Here is a 23,201-nt window from a genome sequence, read left to right as displayed (position 1 = left end):
CAGAATAGGAGATAATCTATCCACATATATATGCTTTAAAAGTGTCCCAAAGTATTCCGCAGGAAATTTCATCCATGGAATTAGTTGAAAAGAAGAAATCAATCTGTTCCTTCATAAATTTAATGAAATCCGGATCTTGCAGTAAGGTAGAATCAAATCGCCATTGCTTAGTACTAGAAGCTGTATCCATTAATTTAATAGAAAGTTTCATTGGAGCATGATCAGAGATGGCTATAATGTCATAATAACAACCAGTTACAGATGGAATAAAACGAGAGTCAATAAAAGAATAGTCAATTCTCAAGTGAGAATGATAAACATGTGAGAAAAATGAAAACTCTTTGTCCTTAGGATGCAGAAATCTCCAAATATCGAAAATTCCATTATCAGTCAAAAAATAATTGATTTAAGTGGCTGACTTATTTGGTAAAGCCTGAATGGATATAGATCTATCCAGCAGAGGATTTAAACAACAGTTGAAGTCACCACCCATTATTAACATATATTCATTTAGATTAGGTAGAGAAGTAAATAAAGACTTAAAGAAATCTTTCTTTTTCAATATTTTTATTAATTTTCACATAGAAGAATACAGAGTACATGAGGATTATATATTATGAATCAAAAAAAGGATAGAATAGTGCCGAATACATTGTATTTAAATCATACTTGCAATCGCAGTACCCTATATTCATAATCAAACATGTACATTAATTAAATTGTAATTTGAATTGTAATAATTTTATTATAAAAAAATAACATAAACCCACTACCAAAGTTGAAGCTGTTTGGTAAAGAAAGAAAGACAGAAAAAAATCCTTATCTCATAGTGATTTATGTTATTAGCCAACAGGGCCCACATGTCCAAAGACAAGCTATCTTGTTTTTATCCAGATATATCTCCCTATTGTGATAGATGCAACAATGGAGAGGCTTCACTAATCCATATGTTTTGGACATGTCCGAGTCTTGAAAAATACTGGAAGGAAGTATTCCAAACTTTTTCTGTACTTTTTAAAGTAAATTTTAAGCTTAACCCTTTGACTGCCTTGTTTGGTATTGTTGGAGAAAAAGGCATAACTTTGGAGACATCTGATTTGCATATATTGGCTTTTATTTCTCTTATAGCTAGGAGGGCAGTGTTGCTTAAATGGAAGGATGTTGCTCCGCCTACTCACGCTCAATGGTTATGTGATGTTATGTCATGCTTAAATTTAGAGAAGATCTGTTGTTCAATTTCTGATTCTAACCAAGACTTTCAAACATTGTGGGGGCCATTCTTGAACTACTTTCAAAACCTTTGATTTGGTGTTAAACTTCATCAGTATCTCACTCACCCAGTGTGTGGTTTTGTTGCAGGGTCCGACAGCCGCGGGCAGGTGGGGTCAGGGGACCAGATACAGCTCGGCCTCTTCGTGGACCGACCGGCGCTCTACCAGATGTTCCAGGAGGAAGGTAAGGTCCTGGGTTGGTGATCTGTATCTGGCTGGAGGGGTGAGGGGGGGGGGGGTGCGTGACTCTCACAGTCCGGTGAGATGCAATCCATGAACAGGTAGTTCAATGTCTGCTCACAAATCAGATGGCCGAAGGGAAGAAGCTGTTCCTGAAACATTGAGCGTGTGTCTTCCGGCTTCTGTACCTCCTCCTTGAGATAGTAATGAGAAGAGGGTATGTTCTATATGGTGAGGGTCCTTAATGATGGAAGCCTCTTTTTGAGGCTTTGCCTTTTGAAGATGTCCTTGATATGGGAGGCTTGTGCCCAGAGGTTCTGCAGATGCTGGAAATCCAGAGAAACACACACAAAATATTGAAGGAACCCAACAGGTCAGGCAGCCTCTGTAGAGGTGAATAAATGGTCAACGATTCGGGCTGAGACCCTTCATCAGGATGGGAAAGGAAGGGGAAAGAAGCCAGAATGAGAAGGCAGGGATTCTGCCCCCTTCCCGGATGAAAGGTTTTTCCAGCATGTGCCAGTGATGTTGCCCCACCTCCAGGAAGAAGACTGGCCTCCTACCTTGTCTATATACCCCTTATGATCTTCATCTCGACAGCACAGTACAGACCCTTCAGCCCACAATGAAGTGCTGACCCTTTAACCTACTCTGAGATCAAGCTTACCCTTCCCTCCCATGTAACCCTCCGTTTTTCCATCATTCATGTGCCTAAGGGGCTTTTAAATGCTCCTACTGCATTTGCCTCTACCACCACCCAATAGCACCCACCACTCTCTGTTAAAAAATTTGCCTCACTGTACTTTCCATCAACCATCTTAAAATTATAACCTCTTCTATTGGTGGCTCTACCATCACCCCGGTGTAAAAAAATAAATAAAAACCCACCTCTGACATCCCTCTACCTCCCCGACACTTTCCTCCATTTAACTTAAAATTACACGCAATCATGTTAGCCATTTCCACCCTGGGAAGAAGTTTCTGTCTGGCTGTCCACTCGATCTCTGCCTCTCGTCATCTTGTACACCTCTTTCAAGTCACCTCGCATCCTCCTCACTCCAAAGAGAAAAGCCCTAGCTCGCCCAGTCTCTCAAAAAACACAAAGTAACACTGTAAGGTGTATCCATCAGGAATTACTGCTGTCATTTCTCAGCACCCAGCCTCTGCTTTCTGTTCGACAGCTAAGAACCATGTTGAGGCTGGTCACCCCGAGATGCGTTATCAACTGCTGCTGTGGAAAGGCGACGTGAAGGGAGCCCTGGAGATGGCCATTGAGAGGGGGGAGCTGAATGACACCTTGGTCGCCGTAGCACCCATGGGTGAGTTTCTTTCCGGACACCTTCCTCTCCAAAACCCGCTGATGTTTACAGACACAAATATTTCCTTCAAAAAAATAGAATGCACTCAGAGTCTGTGGTGGGATTTGAACTCAGACCATGCGGTCTTGCATTGCTGCTGCCAGTACACTCTCTTTTCCTTGTGAGCTGAGGCAGATTCCTCCTTTGTCCTTGTTCTTTAACCATTTTTGTTTAGGAGGGACGTAGCCAACCTGTATTATTCCTGCCATGGGAATGCATACGAGACAGTGTGGCGGGAACTTCAACTGAAGTCTCTCCAACCGAAGGCCTTAGGAGAATGTGGCGGGAGCTTGTTACGTATTCGGGCAACAATAATATAGATGAGTTAGGCAAGGGGTTTTATAACGAATAACATGTTTATTAAACACTGATAACAAACCCCCTTCAAAAGTAAACAAACCCAAACAATGGTCCGAGCTCAGCTGCTGGCAGCTGGTCAGACAGTTCTTAATAGCTTTGCAGTCTCAAACAGTCTTTAAAGTAGTATTGAAAAAAAAGTTCTCCAAAGCGATATGCCGAATGAAAACAGTTCAAAGAACGATATGCCGACAGTTCAAAAGCTCACGGTACTTTTAAAAGGAGAGACTTTTTAAAGCAATGTAAATTCTCTTCCACGTCGATGTCCTTCGATTCCCAGCGTCGAACTCCCACGTCGAATTTTATTAAATATAACAACTTAAAGTGACTGACCTCTCTTCCACACTATTCTCAAACCCTTTCTGGTCATCCCAGGGGTCAACAGCGAGAATAGTCAACGAAATCCTTCCGAATGAGGATCACACAAGGTCGAAGTCAATCCATCGAAAATCGATTTTTCTTGATCTCCAAACTTCACTCTCCATTAGCAAAGAAACCGTTGGCTCTGACCTTTTAAACTTTTGGCATTAACAAAACTTCATTTTTAACTAAACTGCGTCATCACATTAAATCACACAGTAACATGAAGTCATCTTGGCAAATCCAGCCACGAACTGCCCCACCTGACAGGGTGGGTCTTCCTTTTATACCCTGTAGAAAAAACCTGTCACATGACCTCTACTGGCGGGAAAATGACATCACTCCACCATCACAAAACCATTACCTCATGTCCAGTATAACTTCAACCCCAGTCACGTGACAAGGGTACCACTGTCACGTGTCACGGGTACGTAACACCTCCCTCCAAAAAAAACATTTTTGGTCTGACAAGAACAAAAATTTTAACAATTACTTACAAGAAAAAAAACAAATATATAAATCATATAACATACACAATATACAATACAGTAGGAGTGTTACAATAAAAAAAACCACTCCAAAAAAAAAACATTGTACATTCAATATCGAGATAGACAATCAGCAACCACATTATCTTTACCTTTAATATGAGTTATCACAATATTGTACTCTTGTAACATCAAACTCCAATTTAACAATCTTCTGTTTTTGTTTTTCATCTTACTCAGAAAAACTAACGGATTATGATCAGTGTAAACAATAAGTGGTTTTTGAGTTGTACCAACATATACCTCAAAATATTCCAAAGCTAAAACAAGAGATAACAATTCTTTCTCTATTGTTGAATAGTTTCTTTGATGCTTATTAAATTTCTTAGAAAAGTAAGCTACTGGATGATCAACCTCATCACCCTCATTCCTTTGCATCAATACTGCTCCCGCAGCTTCATCACTAGCATCCACAGCTAATGAAAAAGGTTTTTCAAAGTCAGGTGCCTTAAGCACAGGTTGTTCACATATCATTGTTTTCAATTTTTCAAATGCTTCCTGACAAAACACTGTCCACACAAACTTCACATTCTTCTGCAGAAGATTAGTTAATGGAAGGGCAACATTAGCAAAATTCTTACAAAATTTTCGATAATATCCTACCATTCCCAAAAACCTTCTGAGAGTTTTTTTCCCCGTCGGAGTGGGAATTTCTAAAATTGCCTGAACTTTTGCCTGAACAGGAGCCACCTTACCTTGACCTACAACATAACCAAGGTAAGTCACAGTAGCATGTCCAAATTCACTCTTGGCTAAATTAATAGTCAAGTTAGCTTTTGAAAGCTTTTCAAACAATTTCTCCACCGCAATAATGTGTGCTTCCCAAGTATCATTTCCTGTCACTAAATCATCAATATAAGCATCAGTATCTTTCAATCCCTGAATCACAGAATTAATCATCCTCTGAAAAGTACCTGGCGCATTCTTCATCCCAAATGGAAGAACATTATATTCATATAACCCAGATGGAGTTACAAATGCAGAAATCTCTCTACCTCTGTCCGTTAGTGGAACACACCAATACCCTTTCAATAAATCAATCTTTGTAAGAAACTTTGCTTTTCCAACTTTATCTACACAATCATCTACTCTAGGAATTGGATATGCATCTGTCTTCGTCACAGCATTCACCTTCCTATAGTCCGTACAAAACCTAATACTACCATCAGGTTTTGGCACCATTACACATGGCGAACTCCAATTCGAGTTAGAATGTCTAATAATATCATTCTCTAACATGTATTCAATTTCTTTCTCAGCAAGTTCACATTTTTCCATGTTCATCCTATATGGATGTTGTTTAATAGGTTTGGCATCTCCAACATCTACATCATGTGAAGCTATAGTAGTCCTTCTCGGAACATCTGGAAACAAATCCTTATACTTAAAAATCAATTCCTTCATCTGTTGTTTCTGCTCTAGCTGTAAATGTGCTAATTTCTCATCCATATTTTCCAAAATAGTCGAATTAGGTAACCTAACAGAAACAATGTTAGATTTAGAATGAAAGTCAGATGAATCATCTATCATGTTCCCAGTTAAATCCAACTCATTCTCACTAACCACAACAGTCACAGTATCAGATTGTTTCGCAAAATATGGTTTAATCATATTTATGTGGCAAAGTTGTGTTGACCTTCTACGATCTGGAGTTTTTATTACATAATCCACATCATTAACTCTAGACACAATTTCATAAGGTCCATGAAATCTAGCTTGTAAAGGATTTGTCTGCACTGGGAAAAAAACCAACACCTTATCTCCAGGCTTAAACATCCTCATCCTAGCTTCCTTATCATACCAAGTCTTCATTTTCTCCTGAGCCAACTTCAAATTTTCCTTAGCTAAGCTACAAGCTTTATGTAACCTGTCCTTAAATTTCAAAACATAGTCCAACAAATTAGTATGCACTTCCTTACTAATCCACTGTTCCTTCAATAAAGCTAAAGGTCCTCTAACTCTATGTCCAAACACAAGTTCAAATGGACTAAAACCTAAAGATTCCTGTACCGATTCCCTTACTGCAAATAAAAGTAAGTTTATACTCTCATCCCAGTCACTTTCATTCTCCACACAATATGTCCTAATCATATTCTTGAGAGTAGAATGAAACCTCTCCAAAGCACCTTGCGATTCTGGATGGTATGCAGACGAAGTAATTTGCTTAACTCCCAATTTATAAACTATCTGTTGAAACAATCCAGACATAAAATTACTACCTTGATCAGTTTGTATTTCCTTAGGCAATCCAAAATAAGTAAAGAATTTTATAAGAGCCTTCGTCACAGTTTTAGCTTTTATATTCCTAAGTGGTACTGCCTCTGGAAACCTAGACGAAGTACACATGATAGTCAACAAATACTGATAACCAGTTTTTGTCTTTGGTAATGGACCAACACAATCTACAATAACTTTAGAAAACGGTTCACCGAATGCTGGAATAGGTTGTAATGGAGCTACTGGTGTAACCTGATTTGGTTTACCCACAATTTGACAAGTATGGCACGTCTTACAAAACATCGCCACATCTTTTCTTAAACCAGGCCAGTAAAAATGTTTTAAAATCTTGTCCACAGTTTTCCTTACCCCTTGATGTCCACCTAAAGGCACACTATGAGCTAAAGTCAAAATCTCATTCCGATAAACTTTAGGAACAACCACCTGGTAAACAACATTCCATTCCTCACTTGCAGGAATTGTAGGCGACCTCCACTTTCTCATCAACACTCCTTTTTCCAAGTAATATCCTACTGACACCTTCTCAATTTCACTACCTAGTAAAGCTTGTTCCCTTAATTTTACAATCTCAGGATCTCTATTCTGCTCTGCTATCATCTCCTTCCGTGACAAAGATAAATCTTCATAGTCAGACTTACTCCCAGAATCTTGTTCAAACAACGAAGGTAAGAAAGTTTCTGACACATCCTCAAAACTCAAATCCTGAGTTGAACAGTCATGAGTAACAACCTCATTCTGCACATCAATCTTTTTAGCCATAGCTCTAGTCACAACACAAGAAAAATCTGTGTTAGAATTCACCTCTGGTTCCTCTGATTCCATTGTCAAATGCACTTCAGGAAAAACTTGTCCACCTGCCAAGTCATTACCTAACAATAAAGAAATACCCTTCACAGGTAAGCTATGCTGTAATCCTACCTTAACAAATCCTGTAACTAACCCTGACTTTAAATTTACTTCATGTAAATGTACAGGCATAAAATCACTTCCAACACCTCTTATGTAATTTACCTCACCAGTATCACTCTCTTCATTAAACTTCAACACACTATCTAACATCAGTGATTGAGAAGCTCCAGTATCCCTAAGAATTTTTATTGGCACCAGAGTAGATCCTTCTTTCAAGGATACAAACCCTTCAGTTATAAAATGATCATATCCCTTTCTAACTTTGTCAGACTCTAACAAATCCTCATTTGTGTTTACCAAACCCTGTAACTTTACAGGTGCTTCAGTATGTTGCACACAAGCATCTGGAACTGCTTCCTTCTCTTTCTTTTTCAATTTGAAACAGTTAGCTATTACATGGCCAGGCTTCTTACAATAGTTACAAATAAGACCAAACTGTCTTTCCTTCACAGGTTTTCCTTCCTCCTTACCTCTCTCATTAACCTCTAATTTAATTTCTGATTTACCTGGAGTCTCCATATTATTTTTCCTCTTAAAAATTCTACCCTGAGGAAATTTATTCTTATGGATTAAAACATACTCATCAGCTAATCTAGCACAGTCCTGCAATTTATCAGTATCCCTCTCATTTAAGTAGATCCTTACTTCAACAGGAATGCTTCTTTTAAATTCCTCCATCAAAATCAGCTCTTTCAAAGTCTCATAGTCCTCATTTACATTTTTAGAAGAAACCCATCTCTCAAAACACATAGCTTTATCATAGGCAAATTCCACATAAGTCTTTTCCACAGACTTTTTCAAACACCTGAATCTTTCCCTGTACGCTTCTGGGACCAATTCATACGATTTGAGAATATTTTCTTTCACAATATCATAATCTAATGCTTGCGCAGCAGTTAAAGCTGTGTAAACCTGTTGTGCCTTGCCTTTGATTACACTCTGTAATAACACTGACCATTTATCTTTCGGCCACTCTGACATCTGAGCAATAGTTTCAAAATGTTGAAAATATCTCTCCACTTCTGTTTCACTAAATGGAGGGACCAATTTAATTTCTTGGCTAGCAACAAACGGTTTTTTAGAATTAGCAGACTGTTCTACAGACCTTAATTTAGCCATTGCATATTCAAAATCTCTCTGCTTTTGCTCAATTTCCAATTTACACCTTTCTAACATCATTTGTTCAATTTGCAACTGCATCTCCAGACTACTTATTGGAAACGATTCTAAAATCGATTCTTCAAAATGACCCGAAGCCACAAAATGTGATGCGATCTTTCTCTGTATTACAGCTTTTGAAGTAGTTGGCAAAATCCCTTTAAGATGCAACCGATTAGCGATCTCAGACACTTCAGTTTTTTTCGCCTTCGCTAACAAATCCGCGACTGGCGAATCCAGAAACTCATCAATATTCATCGTTGCCGAATACCACTCACAAGCCAATCAAACAAAAAGAATCGAGCAATCCCCGTTACCAAAACACCGATTCAAAATTCAAAAAACTTTTTAAACTCAAAAATTCAATTCCGGACGTACCCCCATATTTATGTTACGTATTCGGGCAACAATAATATAGATGAGTTAGGCAAGGGGTTTTATAACGAATAACATGTTTATTAAACACTGATAACAAACCCCCTTCAAAAGTAAACAAACCCAAACAATGGTCCGAGCTCAGCTGCTGGCAGCTGGTCAGACAGTTCTTAATAGCTTTGCAGTCTCAAACAGTCTTTAAAGTAGTATTGAAAAAAAAGTTCTCCAAAGCGATATGCCGAATGAAAACAGTTCAAAGAACGATATGCCGACAGTTCAAAAGCTCACGGTACTTTTAAAAGGAGAGACTTTTTAAAGCAATGTAAATTCTCTTCCACGTCGATGTCCTTCGATTCCCAGCGTCGAACTCCCACGTCGAATTTTATTAAATATAACAACTTAAAGTGACTGACCTCTCTTCCACACTATTCTCAAACCCTTTCTGGTCATCCCAGGGGTCAACAGCGAGAATAGTCAACGAAATCCTTCCGAATGAGGATCACACAAGGTCGAAGTCAATCCATCGAAAATCGATTTTTCTTGATCTCCAAACTTCACTCTCCATTAGCAAAGAAACCGTTGGCTCTGACCTTTTAAACTTTTGGCATTAACAAAACTTCATTTTTAACTAAACTGCGTCATCACATTAAATCACACAGTAACATGAAGTCATCTTGGCAAATCCAGCCACGAACTGCCCCACCTGACAGGGTGGGTCTTCCTTTTATACCCTGTAGAAAAAACCTGTCACATGACCTCTACTGGCGGGAAAATGACATCACTCCACCATCACAAAACCATTACCTCATGTCCAGTATAACTTCAACCCCAGTCACGTGACAAGGGTACCACTGTCACGTGTCACGGGTACGTAACAAGCTCTACTCTGTCTATTCTGTACAGTAAACAGAAACAAGATATTTTAACGTGCTACAATCCCAAATAAGTCAGTATAAATGACCATAATATTCAAATGCCAATGAAACTAAATTATTCTCATTCTCTCCCGTCCTGTCCGTGATCAGGAGTGTGTGATGGAACAGTGTGCTGGGAGCTTCACTCTGTGCTGTCCCTGACCTGCGAGTGTGTGATGTCATGAGACAGTGTCGACGAAGTGTGTGTGTGTCTCTCTCCCCCTCTCTCCCTCTCCCTCTCTCCCCCTCCCCCTCCCACAGGAGCTTCACTCTGTATTTAGCACATGCCGTCCCTGACCTTGGAGTGTGTGATATGGATTTGTGCGTGGAAGGTCATGTTTAACAAATCTTATTGAATTTTTTGAAGAGGTTACGGGGAAAGTTGACGAGGGTAGAGCACTGGATGTTGTCTGTATGGACTTAAGTAAGGCAAGGTTCCACACGGAAGGTTAGTTAGGAAGGTTCAATCGTTAGGTATTAATATGGAAGTAGTAAAATGGATTCAACAGTGGCTGGAAGGGAGATGCCAGAGAGTAGTGGTGGATAACTTTGTCAGGTTGGAGGCCGATAACTAGTGGTGTGCCTCAGGGATCTGTACTGGGTCCAGTGTTGTTTGTCATATACATTAATGATCTGGATGATGGGGTGGTAAATTGGATTAGTAAGTATGCAGATGATACTAAGGTAGGTGGCATTGTGGATAATGAATCAGGTTTTTAAAGCTTGCAGAGAGGTTTAGGCCAGTTAGAAGAGTGGGCTGAACGATGGCAGATGGAGTTTGATGCTGATAAGTCTGAGGTGCTACATTTTGGTGGGAATAATCTAAATAGGACATACATGGTAAATGGTAGGGCATTGAAGAACGCAGTAGAACAGAGTGATCTAGGAATAATGGTGCATAGTTCCCTGAAGGTGGAATCTCATGTGGATAGGGTGGTGAAGAAAGCTTTTGGTATGCTGGCCTTTATAAATCAGAGCATTGAGTATAGGAGTTGGGATGTAATGTTAAAATTGTACAAGGCATTGGTAAGGCCGAATTTGGAGTATTGTGTACAGTTCTGGTCACTGAATTATAGGAAAGATGTCAACAAAATAGAGTACAGAAAAGATTTACTAGAATGTTATCTGGGTTTCAGCACCTAATTTACAGGGAAAGGCTGAACAAGTTAGGTCTTTATTCTTTGGAGCGTAGAAGGTTGAGGGAGGACTTGATAGAGGTATTTAAAATTATGAGGGGGATAGATAGAGTTGATGTGGATAGGCTTTTTCTGTTGAGAGTAGGGGAGATTCAAACAAGAGGACATGAGTTGAGAGTTAAGGGGCAAAAGTTTAGGGGTAACACGAGGGGGAATTTCTTTACTCAGAGAGTGGTAGCTGTGTGGAACAAGTTTGCAGTAGAAGTGGTAGAGGCAGGTTCGGTAATGTCATTTAAAGTAAAACTGGATAGGTATATGGACAGGAAAGGAATGGAGGGTTATGGGCTGAGTGCGGGTCAGTGGGACTAGGTGAGAGTAAGTGTTCGGCATGGACTAGAAGGGCTGAGATGGCCGGTTTCCGTGCTGTAATTGTTATTTGAGTTTAGCTCCATATCTAACTCGGTGTGCTGTGTATGTGTGTATTGGTGCCACAGTGTGCCTGAAATGGATGACAGCTCTCGCTGGGAGGGTGCGGGGGAGATCTCTCTGGAAGCGGTTTCATCCAGATTCTGCTGTTGGATTACAGCTGGCTACGCGGTGTGGGTGCGGACAGTCGAAGCATTTGTCAGACAGCTGTGTCTCCAGGAGCATTTCACCAAGGCAGCCACCCTCCTGCTCTCCATTCACCGCGTGTACGAGGCAGTCCAGCTGTTGAAGGATCATCAGATGTTCCGGTAGGAGTTACCGTGCTACTGACTCTTGGATCGCGATGGTGGGGGGGGGGGGGGGGGGGTCTAATACTGATCTGGATTCGCAGAGGAATACAAAACCCAACACTATCGTGTGAGGCCATTCAGCACCCAATACCCTGCTTTCCCCCACTGCCCCAGGCTTTCCCGGCAGGGGGATAAAGTAAGAAGCTGGGAATTGATAGGTGGAAGAGAATAGGCTCAAGAAGAAGGAATCTGATTGGAGAAGAGAATGGACCATAGGAGAAAGGGAAGGGGGAGGGACACCAAAAGGAGGTGATGAACAGGTGAGAAGTGAGAGGGGAACCAGAATGGGGAATGGAAAACAAGAATGGGTTTGGGGGAGGCAGGGGGGGAGAGAAATCACCAGAAGTTTGAGAAATCGATGTTCATGCTACCAGATTGGAAGCAACCCAGACAGATTACATCAGAATTAGGCCATTTGGCCCATTGAGTCAGCTCCACCAATGCATTGTGGCTGATTTGGCCCCAGTCTCCTGCCTTCTCCCCATAAACACTGATGCCCTGACCAATCAAGAACCTATCAACCTCTGCTTTAAATATTGTAGACCCAATGACCTGACCTCCACAGCTATCGGTGGGAATGAATTCCATAAATTCTCCATGCTCTGGCTAAAGAAATTCCTCATCTCAAGTTGTACCCTCTGGTCCTTGCCCCCCCCCCCCACTCCCCCACCCACATGATAAGAAACATCCTCTCCACATCTTTCAATATTCAAAATCCCCCTTCATCCTTCTAAACTCCATTGAGTACAGGCCCAGAGCCATTAAACGTTCCAAAAATTAGTCAAGTGTGTTGACCATACCACCATTCTATGAAGTCCTCTGTCTTCCTTTCCATCTCCTGCTCCCTGGTGGAGGGGTGGGGTGGTTAGGGGAATGATTGCATGGGACAAACTGTGTGTGGGGACAAACAAAAGTTACTGGAGGAAACGATCATCCTCCATTTTAAATATGCCCAATGACTTGGCCTTCACAGCCATCTGTGGCAATGAGTTCCACAGATTCACCACCCCCTGGCTATAGTTTGTTCTATTTTCACCGAGTACACTGCTTACTCTGCAGGATTCACATGAGCACCAAGTTTCAGCTCACCCTGGTGTCTGGGCCTGTACTCGCTGGAGGTTAGAAGAATGGGGTGGGGGGGGGGGGGGGATCTCATTGAAACCAATCAAATACTGAAAGGACTAGATAGAGTGGATGTGGAGAGGATGTTTCCCATGGTAGGGGGAGTCTAGGACCAGAGGACACAGCCTCAAAACAGAGGGACGTCCATTTAGAACAGAGATGAGGAGGAATTTCTCCAGCCAGAGGATGGTGAATCTGTGGAATTCATTGCTACAGACAGCTGGGGAGCCGAAGTCACTGGGTATATTTAAGGCACAGGTTGATAGGTTCTTGATTAGTCAGAGCGTGAAAGGTTACGGGGAGAAGGGAGGAGAATGGGGTTGAGAGGGAAAATGGATCAGCTGTGATGAAATGTCGAGCCTCTCTCACTCAGTCTCACCCATCACCTGCGAGCTTGTGCTGCCTCCCCTCTCCGAATCTTCTTATTCTGGTTTCTGCCCCCTTCCTTTGGCTCTGAGTTCAGCTCCACCTACCTGTCCTTTCCCCAAAACCCTTAACTCCCCTGCTATGCAAAACATTTATTGAACTGTATCTTAAATCAATTTAATGGGGTTACCTCCCTGGGCAAAGAATTCCACAGATTCATTCCAGTCTGGGAAAGCAGTTTCTCCTCATCTCCGTCCTAAATCTGTTCTGAATCTTGAGGCTACGTCCCCCTAGTTCTAATCTCACTTACCAGTGAAAACAACTTTCCTGCCTCTATTAATCTCTTTCATAATTTTATATGTTAATTATTTTTATTTAGGGTTACAGCACAGTAACGGGCCTTCCTGGCCCAACAAGCCTGTACTGCACAATTACACCCCCCGTGACAAATGAACCTAATTGTCTTTGGGCCTTGGGAGGAGACCAGAGCACCCGGAGGAAACCCACGCGGACACGGGGAGAATGTATGAACTCCTTATGGACAGGGGCGGGAATTGAACCGGGGTCACTGGCTCTGTGAAAGTGTTCCACTGCCGTACCTCTCCACGTGAACTGATCACTGAGCACAACCTTTGGACCTACTTTCAGGGGCTTTACCATGCGTGTTCTCATTGTCTACTTATTTGTCTTGTTTGCTGTTTATCTGGTTATGTATTTGTATTTGCACATTGGTTGTTTGTCTTTGTGTGTAGTTTATCATTGATTCTATTGTGTTTCTTTGTTCTGCTGTGAATGCCCACAGAGTTGTATATGGTGACATATATGTACTTTGAAAGTAAATTTACTCTGTATTTTGAACATTTAACATATAGAACATACAACACAGTAACAGGCCCTTCAGCCCATACTGTTGTGTCAAGCCAATTAAATTTGTCATCAAATAGCCATCTAAACTAATCCTCTCTGTCTACACAATGTCCATCTCCTTCCATTTTCCTCACATTCATCTGCCCATCTAAATGTCTCTTAACTGTCTGTCATGTTTCTGCCTCTACCCCCACCCTAAGCACCCACCACTCTGTGTTTATAAAAAAACACAACTTGCCCTTCACATCTCCTTTGTAATTACCTCCCCCCCCCCAGCTGAAATGCATGAAGAAGATGCTCGCTGCCTGTTCTGTCTGTGCATCTGATACTCTCAGAAACCTCTATGGGACCACCCCGCATCCTCCGCCACCCTGACCCCTTTCTGTAAGACCCAGCCTCTGACCGTGCTTCTTGTGTCGTGGTGTTTTTGGAATTTGATGCTGTTCTACCTTGTTGAGAGATGTGAATCGTGTTTCAATAGAGAGGCCATCGCCCTCGCTAAGGCCGTTCTCCAGCCAGACGACCCTGTGCTGAGGGAGCTCTACACCCACTGGGCCAGCGTCATGGAGAAAGACGGGCACTATTCCATCGCAGCAAAGTGGTAAGTGGGAGTTGGTAATTCAGCCAGCCCAAGTTCCAGACCTTCGAATCCTGGCACCATTTGGAAGAATTCTCCTTATTCTCCTGGGTGCTGTTGGTGAGATCTTGCTGTTGACGCTTCAGGCTGCACTATAGTCTCTGTACCATTTGGTTGTTTTCTGATTGTCCCTCTATTTATTGTTGCACATGTCACCACAGAACAGAAACAGGCCCTTCAGCCCATCTATTCCATGATGAAATGTTATTCTGCCAACATCCATCAACTTGGATCCGGACCATAGTCCTCCATATCCCTCTCATCCATGTACCTATCCAAACTTCTCATAAGTGTTGAAATCCAACCTGCATCCAACACTTCCGCTGGCAGCTTGGTCGACATTCTCTGAGTGGAGAAGCTACTCCTCATGTTTGCTTAAATATTTTACCTTTCACCTTTAACCCATGGCCTGTAGTTCTAATCTAGCTGTTCTATGTTGACAGTATCTTCTGATGAAAGGTCTTCAACCTGAAATAGTAACACTTGCTCTCCCTGTGGATGCTGTCGAGTGTTTCTAGCATTTAGAGTCAGAGCACTGCAGTACCAAACCAGGCCCTTCAGCCCATCTAGTCCATGCCAAACAGTTTTCCTGCCTAGTTCTGTCGACCACCACTTCTGAACCACCGCCTCCAAACCCCTCTCATCCATGAACTTATCCAAACTTCTCTTAAATGTTGCAATCGAACCTGCACTCACCAGTTCCACCGGCAGCTTGTTGCACGCTCTCACCACCCTCTGAGTGAAGGAGCTCCCCCTGAAGTCCCCGTGCTGGACTTTGAGTCCAGAGATCTGAATCCGTGTGGGAGTTGTGGTAAAAAGCCATTCCCTTTATCCTCTCCCTTTTGTTTCACACTTTTCCCGGAAATGATGAGAGGCCAGTGAATCAAGGCCGCTGGTAGGAATGCAGAGAGAGTTGAAAGGATGGTTGACAAGGACTCTGGGCCCAAGGGCCTGTTCCCATGGCAGCCAGTCCAGAAGGCGGCATCACCCACGGTAACCGAACCCGCTCACCGCGCCTCCCTTTTGTTCCAGCTACCTGGCAACCGAATCGCCCTATGACGCGGCAAAGGTCTTGGCGAAGAAGGGTGACGTGGCTTCTCTGCGGACAGCAGCCGAAGTGGCCTCCATCACTGGGGAGCGGGAGCTGTGCTCTCAGCTCTCCTCCAGATGCGCCCTGGACCTCCTGGCACAGAGAGACTGGCTGGGGGCTCAGGACGTCCTGCGTGGGAATGACAGTCTGCTGGTAAGTTTAAGTCTGTCCCAGCTGGGAAACGTGTCACTAGTCCTCCAAAACAAGTAATAACTTCCTCCCAAAAACACTGCGTCAGCTCCTTCCCCAGGAGAGAAGGGGGAAGGATATTTCCGACCTGACAGGTAGGTTTTTCCACACAGAGGATTGTGGGTGCATGGAACGAGCAGCCAGAGGAAGTGGACCAGATGGGTACAGTTTCATGTTGTGGTGTTCACCGAGTATAGCAATGAGCTTGCAGACGTTTCATCACCAGTTGAGGTGACATCCTCAGTGCGCGGTTGGTGTTCCTCTCTGGGAGCGCTGGTGTTTATATAGGCCCCAGTTTGCTTGCCTCCATCCTGATTGACTGCCCCTTCAGTTGACCTTTGAATTCTACTGTTTAGCGTTTCTTTGGCTCTTAGGCTTCATAGATAGTGTCTATTTCAATATGTTAGTTCATGGAGTTATCGGAAGAGATCAAAAGCTCTTAAAAGTTCTCCTGCCTGCTTCGTGCTTGCGTGGGCCAGAACCTCCATGGTGTCCTCGTTAAAGTGGTGCCCTTCTCGATCTTCAAGTACTGAGGTCAGCAGCACTGGATTATGTCTCCGTACCACCAGTTTGTGTTCCCGTTTTCGAGCTGAGAGTTTACGTCCTGTCTGACCGATGTAGTTCTTGTTGCAGTCTCCCCAGGTGATCCTGCACACCACATTGCGTTTGTTGATCGCCTTTACAGGTACCGTGGTTCACCGCCGTCTTAGATGGGTACAATTGCCACATTTAAAAGCAAGTTGTGGGTAGGAAAGGTCCAGTAGGATGTGGGCCAAACGCAGGGGGATGGGATAACCTGAGGAAAGCATCTTGGGTTAGTATGGATGTGATAGGCCGAAAAGCCTGTTTCCCTGCTGTATGGCTTTGGCTTTGGCTCTGGGTCAAAACCATGGAACTCGCTCCCTAACAGCATTGTTGGCAAACAGCAGCCTCAGCGGCTGCCCTGGCTCAAGAAGGCAGCTTGGGGTCCACGTCCACAGATCCCTCAAAGTTGCCACGCAAGTTGACAGAGTGGTTAAGAAGGCTTATCGTGTGCAGGCCTCAGAGTTCGAGAGCCCTGAGGTAATGTTGCAGTTCTGTAAAACCCTGGTTAGACCACACTGGGAATATTGTGCTCAGATCTGGAAGGATGTGGAAGAGGGTGCAGAGGAGATTTACCATGTTGCTGCCTGGATTAGAGAGCTGGTCTTCTGAAGATAGATTTAATGTGCCCTTTGGAGAGAAGGTGATAGAGGTGTAGAAGATGGTAAGAGGCATAGATAGTGGACAGCCAGTGACCTTTTCCCAGGGTGGAAATGGCTAACCAGAAATGGCATAATTGTAAGGTGTTTGCAGGGAGGTATACGAGGGGATGCCAGAGGTGGGTTTTTACACAGAAAGCAGTGAGTGTGGTCGTACATTAGGGACATTTAAGACGTGCTTTCTAATCCAGGGTGAACCTCCTGTGCAGACATTCAACTCCTGCCACTGTCTGTAAGTTCTCCCTGTGGAACGTGTGGGTTTCCTCTGGGTGCTCTGGTTTCCTCCCACAGTCCAAAGATGTTCCAACTGGTAAGTTAACTGGTCATTGTAAATTGTCCTGTGGTTAGGCGAGGGTTAAATCGGGGGTGGGGGGGGGGTTGCTAGGTGGCACAGCTCGAAGGGCCTGTTCCACAATGCAGCTCAATAAGTAAATTAAAAATGAAGACCAACACATCAGACGCCTTCTTAACCTCCCTCCCTATCGATTTGTGCAGCAACTTTGAGGGATTTAGAGACTTGGACCCCAAGATCCCTCTCTTTCTCCTCTTCCTGGGCTCCTGTGGCAGGGTCTCAGTGTGTGAACGTGTTTGTCCACAGGGTCAGAGGTTGGTGCTTTGTACCTACGAGCTGCTCTACAGGACCCTGGCCGAGAAGCAGCTGGTTCTCTGGAGGAGCATCGACCCTCCGCGTTACCACAACTGGAGCCTCCACGCGGAGGGAAACCTTATCGACTCCATGCTGACCGCCTGGAGCAGCGAGTTTGGAGTCAGTGTGGTGGACGAGTGCCGGCTGGAGGCGGCTCACGGCCAGCTGAGGACCACCGTGTACCCTGAGGCATCAGCCAACACACCGGCTAGACTGGTAACTTCATTCCTCCTCCTCGTCCGCCACAGTGTCTGCCCTCTCTCCTGGTCATTGTCCCATTCCACCCTGCCTATTCCTCCTCAGTAAGCCCCCAGCACCTCCCCATTGTCCCTGTCCTTCCTCAGTCTTGGGCCAAATGTCAACGGGTTTTCCAAATGTAAGAAGCCAGAAGCCCCCTCCTAACTAACTCCTGGGTGCTTCCCTCCAAGGACCCTGTCGACACTTCTCACTGTCTCAGTAAAGCAGCCAGAATAATCAAAGACCCCACCCACCCCAGACATTCTCTCTTCTCCCCTCTCCCATCGGGCAGAAGATACAAAAGCCTGAAAGCACGTCCCACCAGGCCCAAGAACAGCTTCTACCCCACTGTTATCAGTGAAAGCACGTCCCACCAGGCCCAAGGACAGTTGCTACCCCACTGTTATCAGTGAAAGCACGTCCCACCAGGCCCAAGGACAGCTTCTACCCCACTGTTATCAGTGAAAACACGTCCCACCAGGCCCAAGGACAGCTTCTACCCCACTGTTATCAGTGAGAACACATCCCACCAGGCCCAAGGACAGCTTCTACCCCACTGTTATCAGTGAAAGCATGTCCCACCAGGCCCAAGGACAGCTTCTACCCCACTGTTATCAGTGAAAGCACGTCCCACCAGGCCCAAGGACAGCTTCTACCCCACTGTTATCAGTGAAAGCACGTCCCACCAGGCCCAAGGACAGCTTCTACCCCACTGTTATCAATGAAAGCACGTCTACTCATTTTGACCTTGCTCCTTGTTGTCCGTCTGCACTGTACCTTTTCAGTCGGTGTGAGACTTGATTCTGTATTTTCAGGATCAGAATCAGGTTTATTATCACTGGTCTCCCATTTCAGACCCATCGTAAATTAGGCGATTGCTCTTTCGAGCTCCATCCACCAAAAGCAGAACTTCCCAGTGTTCAAGCATATTAATCTCGATTCTCACTGCCATTTGGACATGTTGGTCTCTGGCCATTCTTGTGCCAAGACCTTCAGGGCGGAGAGGAACACTTCATAATGGTCAATGGGATTAGACAGTTTACAGGTGGACAGGAGTGGGCAGTTTACAGGGGGACAGGAGTGGGCAGTTTACAGGTGGACAGGAGTGGGCAGTTTACAGGGGGACAGGAGTGGGCAGTTTACAGGGGGACAGGAGTGGGCAGTTTACAGGGGGACAGGAGTGGGCAGTTTACAGGTGGACAGGAGAGGGCAGTTTACAGGTGGACAGGAGTGGGCAGTTTACAGGGGGACAGGAGTGTGCAGTTTACAGGGGGACAGGAGTGGGCAGTTTACAGGGGGACAGGAGTGTGCAGTTTACAGGGGGACAGGAGTGGGCAATTTACAGGGGGACAGGAGTGGGCAATTTACAGGGGGACAGGAGTGGGCAGTTTACGGGGGGACAGGAGTGGGCAGTTTACGGGGGACAGGAGTGGGCAGTTTACGGGGGACAGGAGTGGGCAGTTTACGGGGGGACAGGAGTGGGCAGTTTACAGGTGGACAGGAGTGGGCAGGTTACAGGGGGACAGGAGTGGGCAGTTTACAGGTGGACAGGAGTGGGCAGTTTACAGGTGGACAGGAGTTGGCAGTTTACAGGGGGACAGGAGTGGGCAGTTTACAGGGGGACAGGAGTGGGCAGTTTACAGGGGGACAGGAGTGGGCAGTTTACAGGTGGACAGGAGTGGGCAGTTTACAGGGGGACAGGAGTGGGCAGTTTACAGGGGGACAGGAGTGGGCAGTTTACAGGGGGACAGGAGTGGGCAGTTTACAGGGGAACAGGAGTGGGCAGTTTACAGGTGGACAGGAGTGGGCAGTTTACAGGGGGACAGGAGTGGGCAGTTTACAGGGGGACAGGAGTGGGCAGTTTACAGGGGGACAGGAGTGGGCAGTTTACAGGGGGCCAGGAGTGGGCAGTTTACAGGGGGCCAGGAGTGGGCAGTTTACAGGGGGCCAGGAGTGGGCAGTTTACAGGGGGACAGGAGTGGGCAGTTTACAGGGGGACAGGAGTGGGCAGTTTACAGGGGGCCAGGAGTGGGCAGTTTACAGGGGGCCAGGAGTGGGCAGTTTACAGGTGGACAGGAGTGGGCAGTTTACAGGTGGACAGGAGTGGGCAGTTTACAGGGGGACAGGAGTGGGCAGTTTACAGGGGGCCAGGAGTGGGCAGTTTACAGGGGGACAGGAGTGGGTTGGAATGAACGATGGATCGAAAGGGCTGTTGCTGTGTTGTACTTTTCTATGTCTCTGATATTATTCTGTCTTGGTACCCTCCAACCTGGTGGCATGAATATCGATTTCTCCTTCTGGTAACCAAATTTAACCCCCCCCCCCCCCACCCTTTATTACCCACTCTGATGTTTTTACTTCTCACCTCCCTCTGGGTCTCCTTCTTTCTCCCATGGTCCACTCTCCTCTCCTATCAGATTCCTTCTTCTCCAGCCCTTTACCTTCCCTACTCACCTGGCCTCACCTATTACAGCGATCCTCCTTCACCTCCCCCTCCTTTATATTCTGGCATCTTCCCTCTTCCTTTCCAGCCCTGAAGAAGGGTCTCGGCCCAAAATGTCGAATGTTTATTTATTTCCATAGATGCTGCCTGATCTGCTGAGTTTTGTCTGCGTGTGTGTGCATTGTTTTGGATTTCCAACATCTGCAGAACTTCTCCTGTTTATTATCACTCTCTTACATGCTGTAAAATTTGTGCTTTTGCACCTGAAGTACAGTGTTAAGACATAAAATTACTATAATTGCAAAAAAATGTGCAAAAACAAGAATAATGAGGTAGTGTACATGCACAGTTCAAAAATCTGATGGCAGGGGTAAGAAGCTGTTCCTAAAATATTTGAGTGTGGGTCTTCAGGCTCTGGAACCTCCTCCCCGATGGTGGTAGTGAGAAGAGGGCGCATCCTGGATGGTGAGGGTCCTTCATGGCGGATGCTGCCCGTTTGAGGTACCATCTCCTGAAGATGCCCACAGTGGTAGACAAGACTGTGCCCATGATAAAGCTGCCTGGGTCTTTCTCCGGCCCTCTTGTGATCCTGGGCACTCGGGCCTCCAGACCAGGCTGTGATGCAGCCTGTCAGAATGCTCTCCACCACAGGTCTACCGAGGTTTGCCAGGATTTCTGGTGCCGCACTGTTCTGTTCTTGGTTTCCCCCGTCCTACCTCGGTGCACTGATGTGAGGGGGCGATCTCTGTTGGATGGCATGCAGAGGGCGTTTTTCACCGGTCTTCAGTACATGTGTAGTTTACTAGCTTCCCCCCCTCTGGCCAAGGTCCCCACAACTCCTCTGCCACATCCCCCCACAACTCCTCTGCCACATCCCCCCACAACTCCTCTGCCACATCCCCCCACAACTCCTCTGCCACATCCCCCCACAACTCCTCTGCCACATCCCCCCACAACTCCTCTGCCACATCCTCCCACAACTCCTCTGCCACATCCCCCCACAACTCCTCCAAATACTTTATGCCCCCTCTTATTGACATTTCTGTCCTGGGAAGAAGTCTCTGGCTGCCCACTCTATTGCTCAGTTCCTTAAGGTTGTTATAGCCGGGTAATGGGGACAAGCTCCCTCTACCTACTAAATGCTCCCAGTGGTGTGTGCCTCAAATAGCCTCTGACGGCCAAGTCCAGCTCCTGGCCTTCACGTGTGCCTTAGCTACTAAGCCCGGTGGAACCGTTTCTACTGACGGGAGAAGGGGCAAAGGCGGGTTACTGGCACCAGTCGTTTCAGGCAGATGGGGGTCATTAACTGTGGTTGGCAGTACAGCTGGAAGGAGAAAAACTCTGATCTCAAAGCTCTGCTACCTACTCCTGGGAGGGCCTTAGTAGTGAACCCTGAGGAAACATCCTAGCTGGAGTCCCTAAGGCAGTCCTACGTCGAGTTTGACGCTGACTGGCAACTCCTGCGGTGCCGCTGATGCCAAAGTGTATCGGTCTCGGCCGTTAATTTGGATTCATCAGCTGCGTGGAGAGGGGGAGCCTGCTACACAGGTAACAGCTTGCTCCCCATATCGTCTGCCCCTGGCATGTGTATCACGTGAACGGCTGTGGTCAACCTCGACCAACAGAGGGCCTCATTGTCCACTCTATCTGTGCCACACAGGGCTGCCTCTCAGACTCCACCTCCAGGGTTTACTCCCAATCCCTTCCCCGTGAGTGGGTATCGACGCAAGGCAGCCGAGGTTTGAGATCAGATGAGCTGCCAACTATGCTCATTATCATCCTGTACACCTCTGTCGAGTCACCTCTCACCCTCCTATCGAAAGAGAGAACTAGAGCTCCCTCCTCGTAAGACACACTCTCTAATCCAGGCAGCGGGGTGGGGTTCTGGGTTTCCTGCCCCTCCCCGATCGTTTCCCCTGCACAAACTGCAACCCCACTACCTAACAGTGACCGGGAAATCCCTGTCTCCCAGTTACAGCTGCAGATGTCTCACGAGCTGAGCCTGGCTCTGTCCTGCACGCTGCTATCAAACTACGCCGAGTCGGTGGTCGCCCTGCTGAAGGTTCTTGTCCGATGTCTCAGCGCCGGAGACTTCACATTGATGCAAGAGATTGGCAAAGTGCTTTTCCCAAAGGGTAAGTGAAGTTCTCTCTCCACCGGGGGTTCCCAGCTTGGGGTCCACGGACTCAATGGCATTAAAAAATGTTGGGGGCACCTGCTCTACACTGACCTGTTAATATTCTCGCGGGATAAAATTCCCTCCACATCGTCCCGCCGCACACTCCCAGGGTCAGGTGGCATCAGTTGGCGACGTTCTTTCTCCGGAGGGGCTGCTGTCTTCACGATGAGATCACCGGCAGGCGTCAGCCGTGCTGCTTTGCGGAGTCTGCCCGGCTTCTATCAGGACCTACTGAGAGTCTGGAACATGGTCGCCTCAGGCCGGGAATCCCCTCCTCTGGCAGCGGGCGGAGTCCTGGCCGACCCTTGCCCTATCTCGACGGATGTCAGGTGTGTGGAACGACTCAGGCTGTGCTGCTTGTCGGGCCCAGGCCCCGTAATCTCACCCTATCTCGACGGATGTCAGGTGTGTGGAACGACTCAGGCTGTGCTGCTTGCCGGGCCCAGGCCCCGCAATCTCACCCTATCTCGACGGATGTCGGGTGTGTGGAACGACTCAGGCTGTGCTGCTTGCCGGGCCCAGGCCCCGCAATCTCACCCTATCTCGACGGATGTCAGGTGTGTGGAACGACTCAGGCTGTGCTGCTTGCCGGGCCCAGGCCCCG

The 23,201-nt window shown here is 45.9% G+C and overlaps 1 protein-coding gene across 1 annotated transcript in view; it reads left to right on the top strand.

Moving 5' to 3' along the window:
* The window catches only part of gemin5 (gem (nuclear organelle) associated protein 5), an 89,875-nt gene that overhangs the window by 55,669 nt on the left and 11,005 nt on the right, over window positions 1–23,201 (top strand). The window contains exons 19-25 of the mRNA XM_073067120.1: window positions 1,360–1,455; window positions 2,633–2,770; window positions 11,391–11,538; window positions 14,417–14,536; window positions 15,605–15,815; window positions 17,691–17,954; window positions 22,391–22,553. Of these exons, the coding sequence (XP_072923221.1) occupies window positions 1,360–1,455; window positions 2,633–2,770; window positions 11,391–11,538; window positions 14,417–14,536; window positions 15,605–15,815; window positions 17,691–17,954; window positions 22,391–22,553 (1,140 nt within the window). The remainder of the gene's footprint in view (window positions 1–1,359; window positions 1,456–2,632; window positions 2,771–11,390; window positions 11,539–14,416; window positions 14,537–15,604; window positions 15,816–17,690; window positions 17,955–22,390; window positions 22,554–23,201) is intronic.

The sequence above is a fragment of the Hemitrygon akajei genome, chromosome 15, assembly GCF_048418815.1.
Source record: "Hemitrygon akajei chromosome 15, sHemAka1.3, whole genome shotgun sequence".
In the NCBI taxonomy this organism is placed as follows: domain Eukaryota; kingdom Metazoa; phylum Chordata; class Chondrichthyes; order Myliobatiformes; family Dasyatidae; genus Hemitrygon; species Hemitrygon akajei.
Note: the sequence above shows the minus strand (reverse complement) of the source record. Positions and strands in the feature narration are given on the sequence as shown.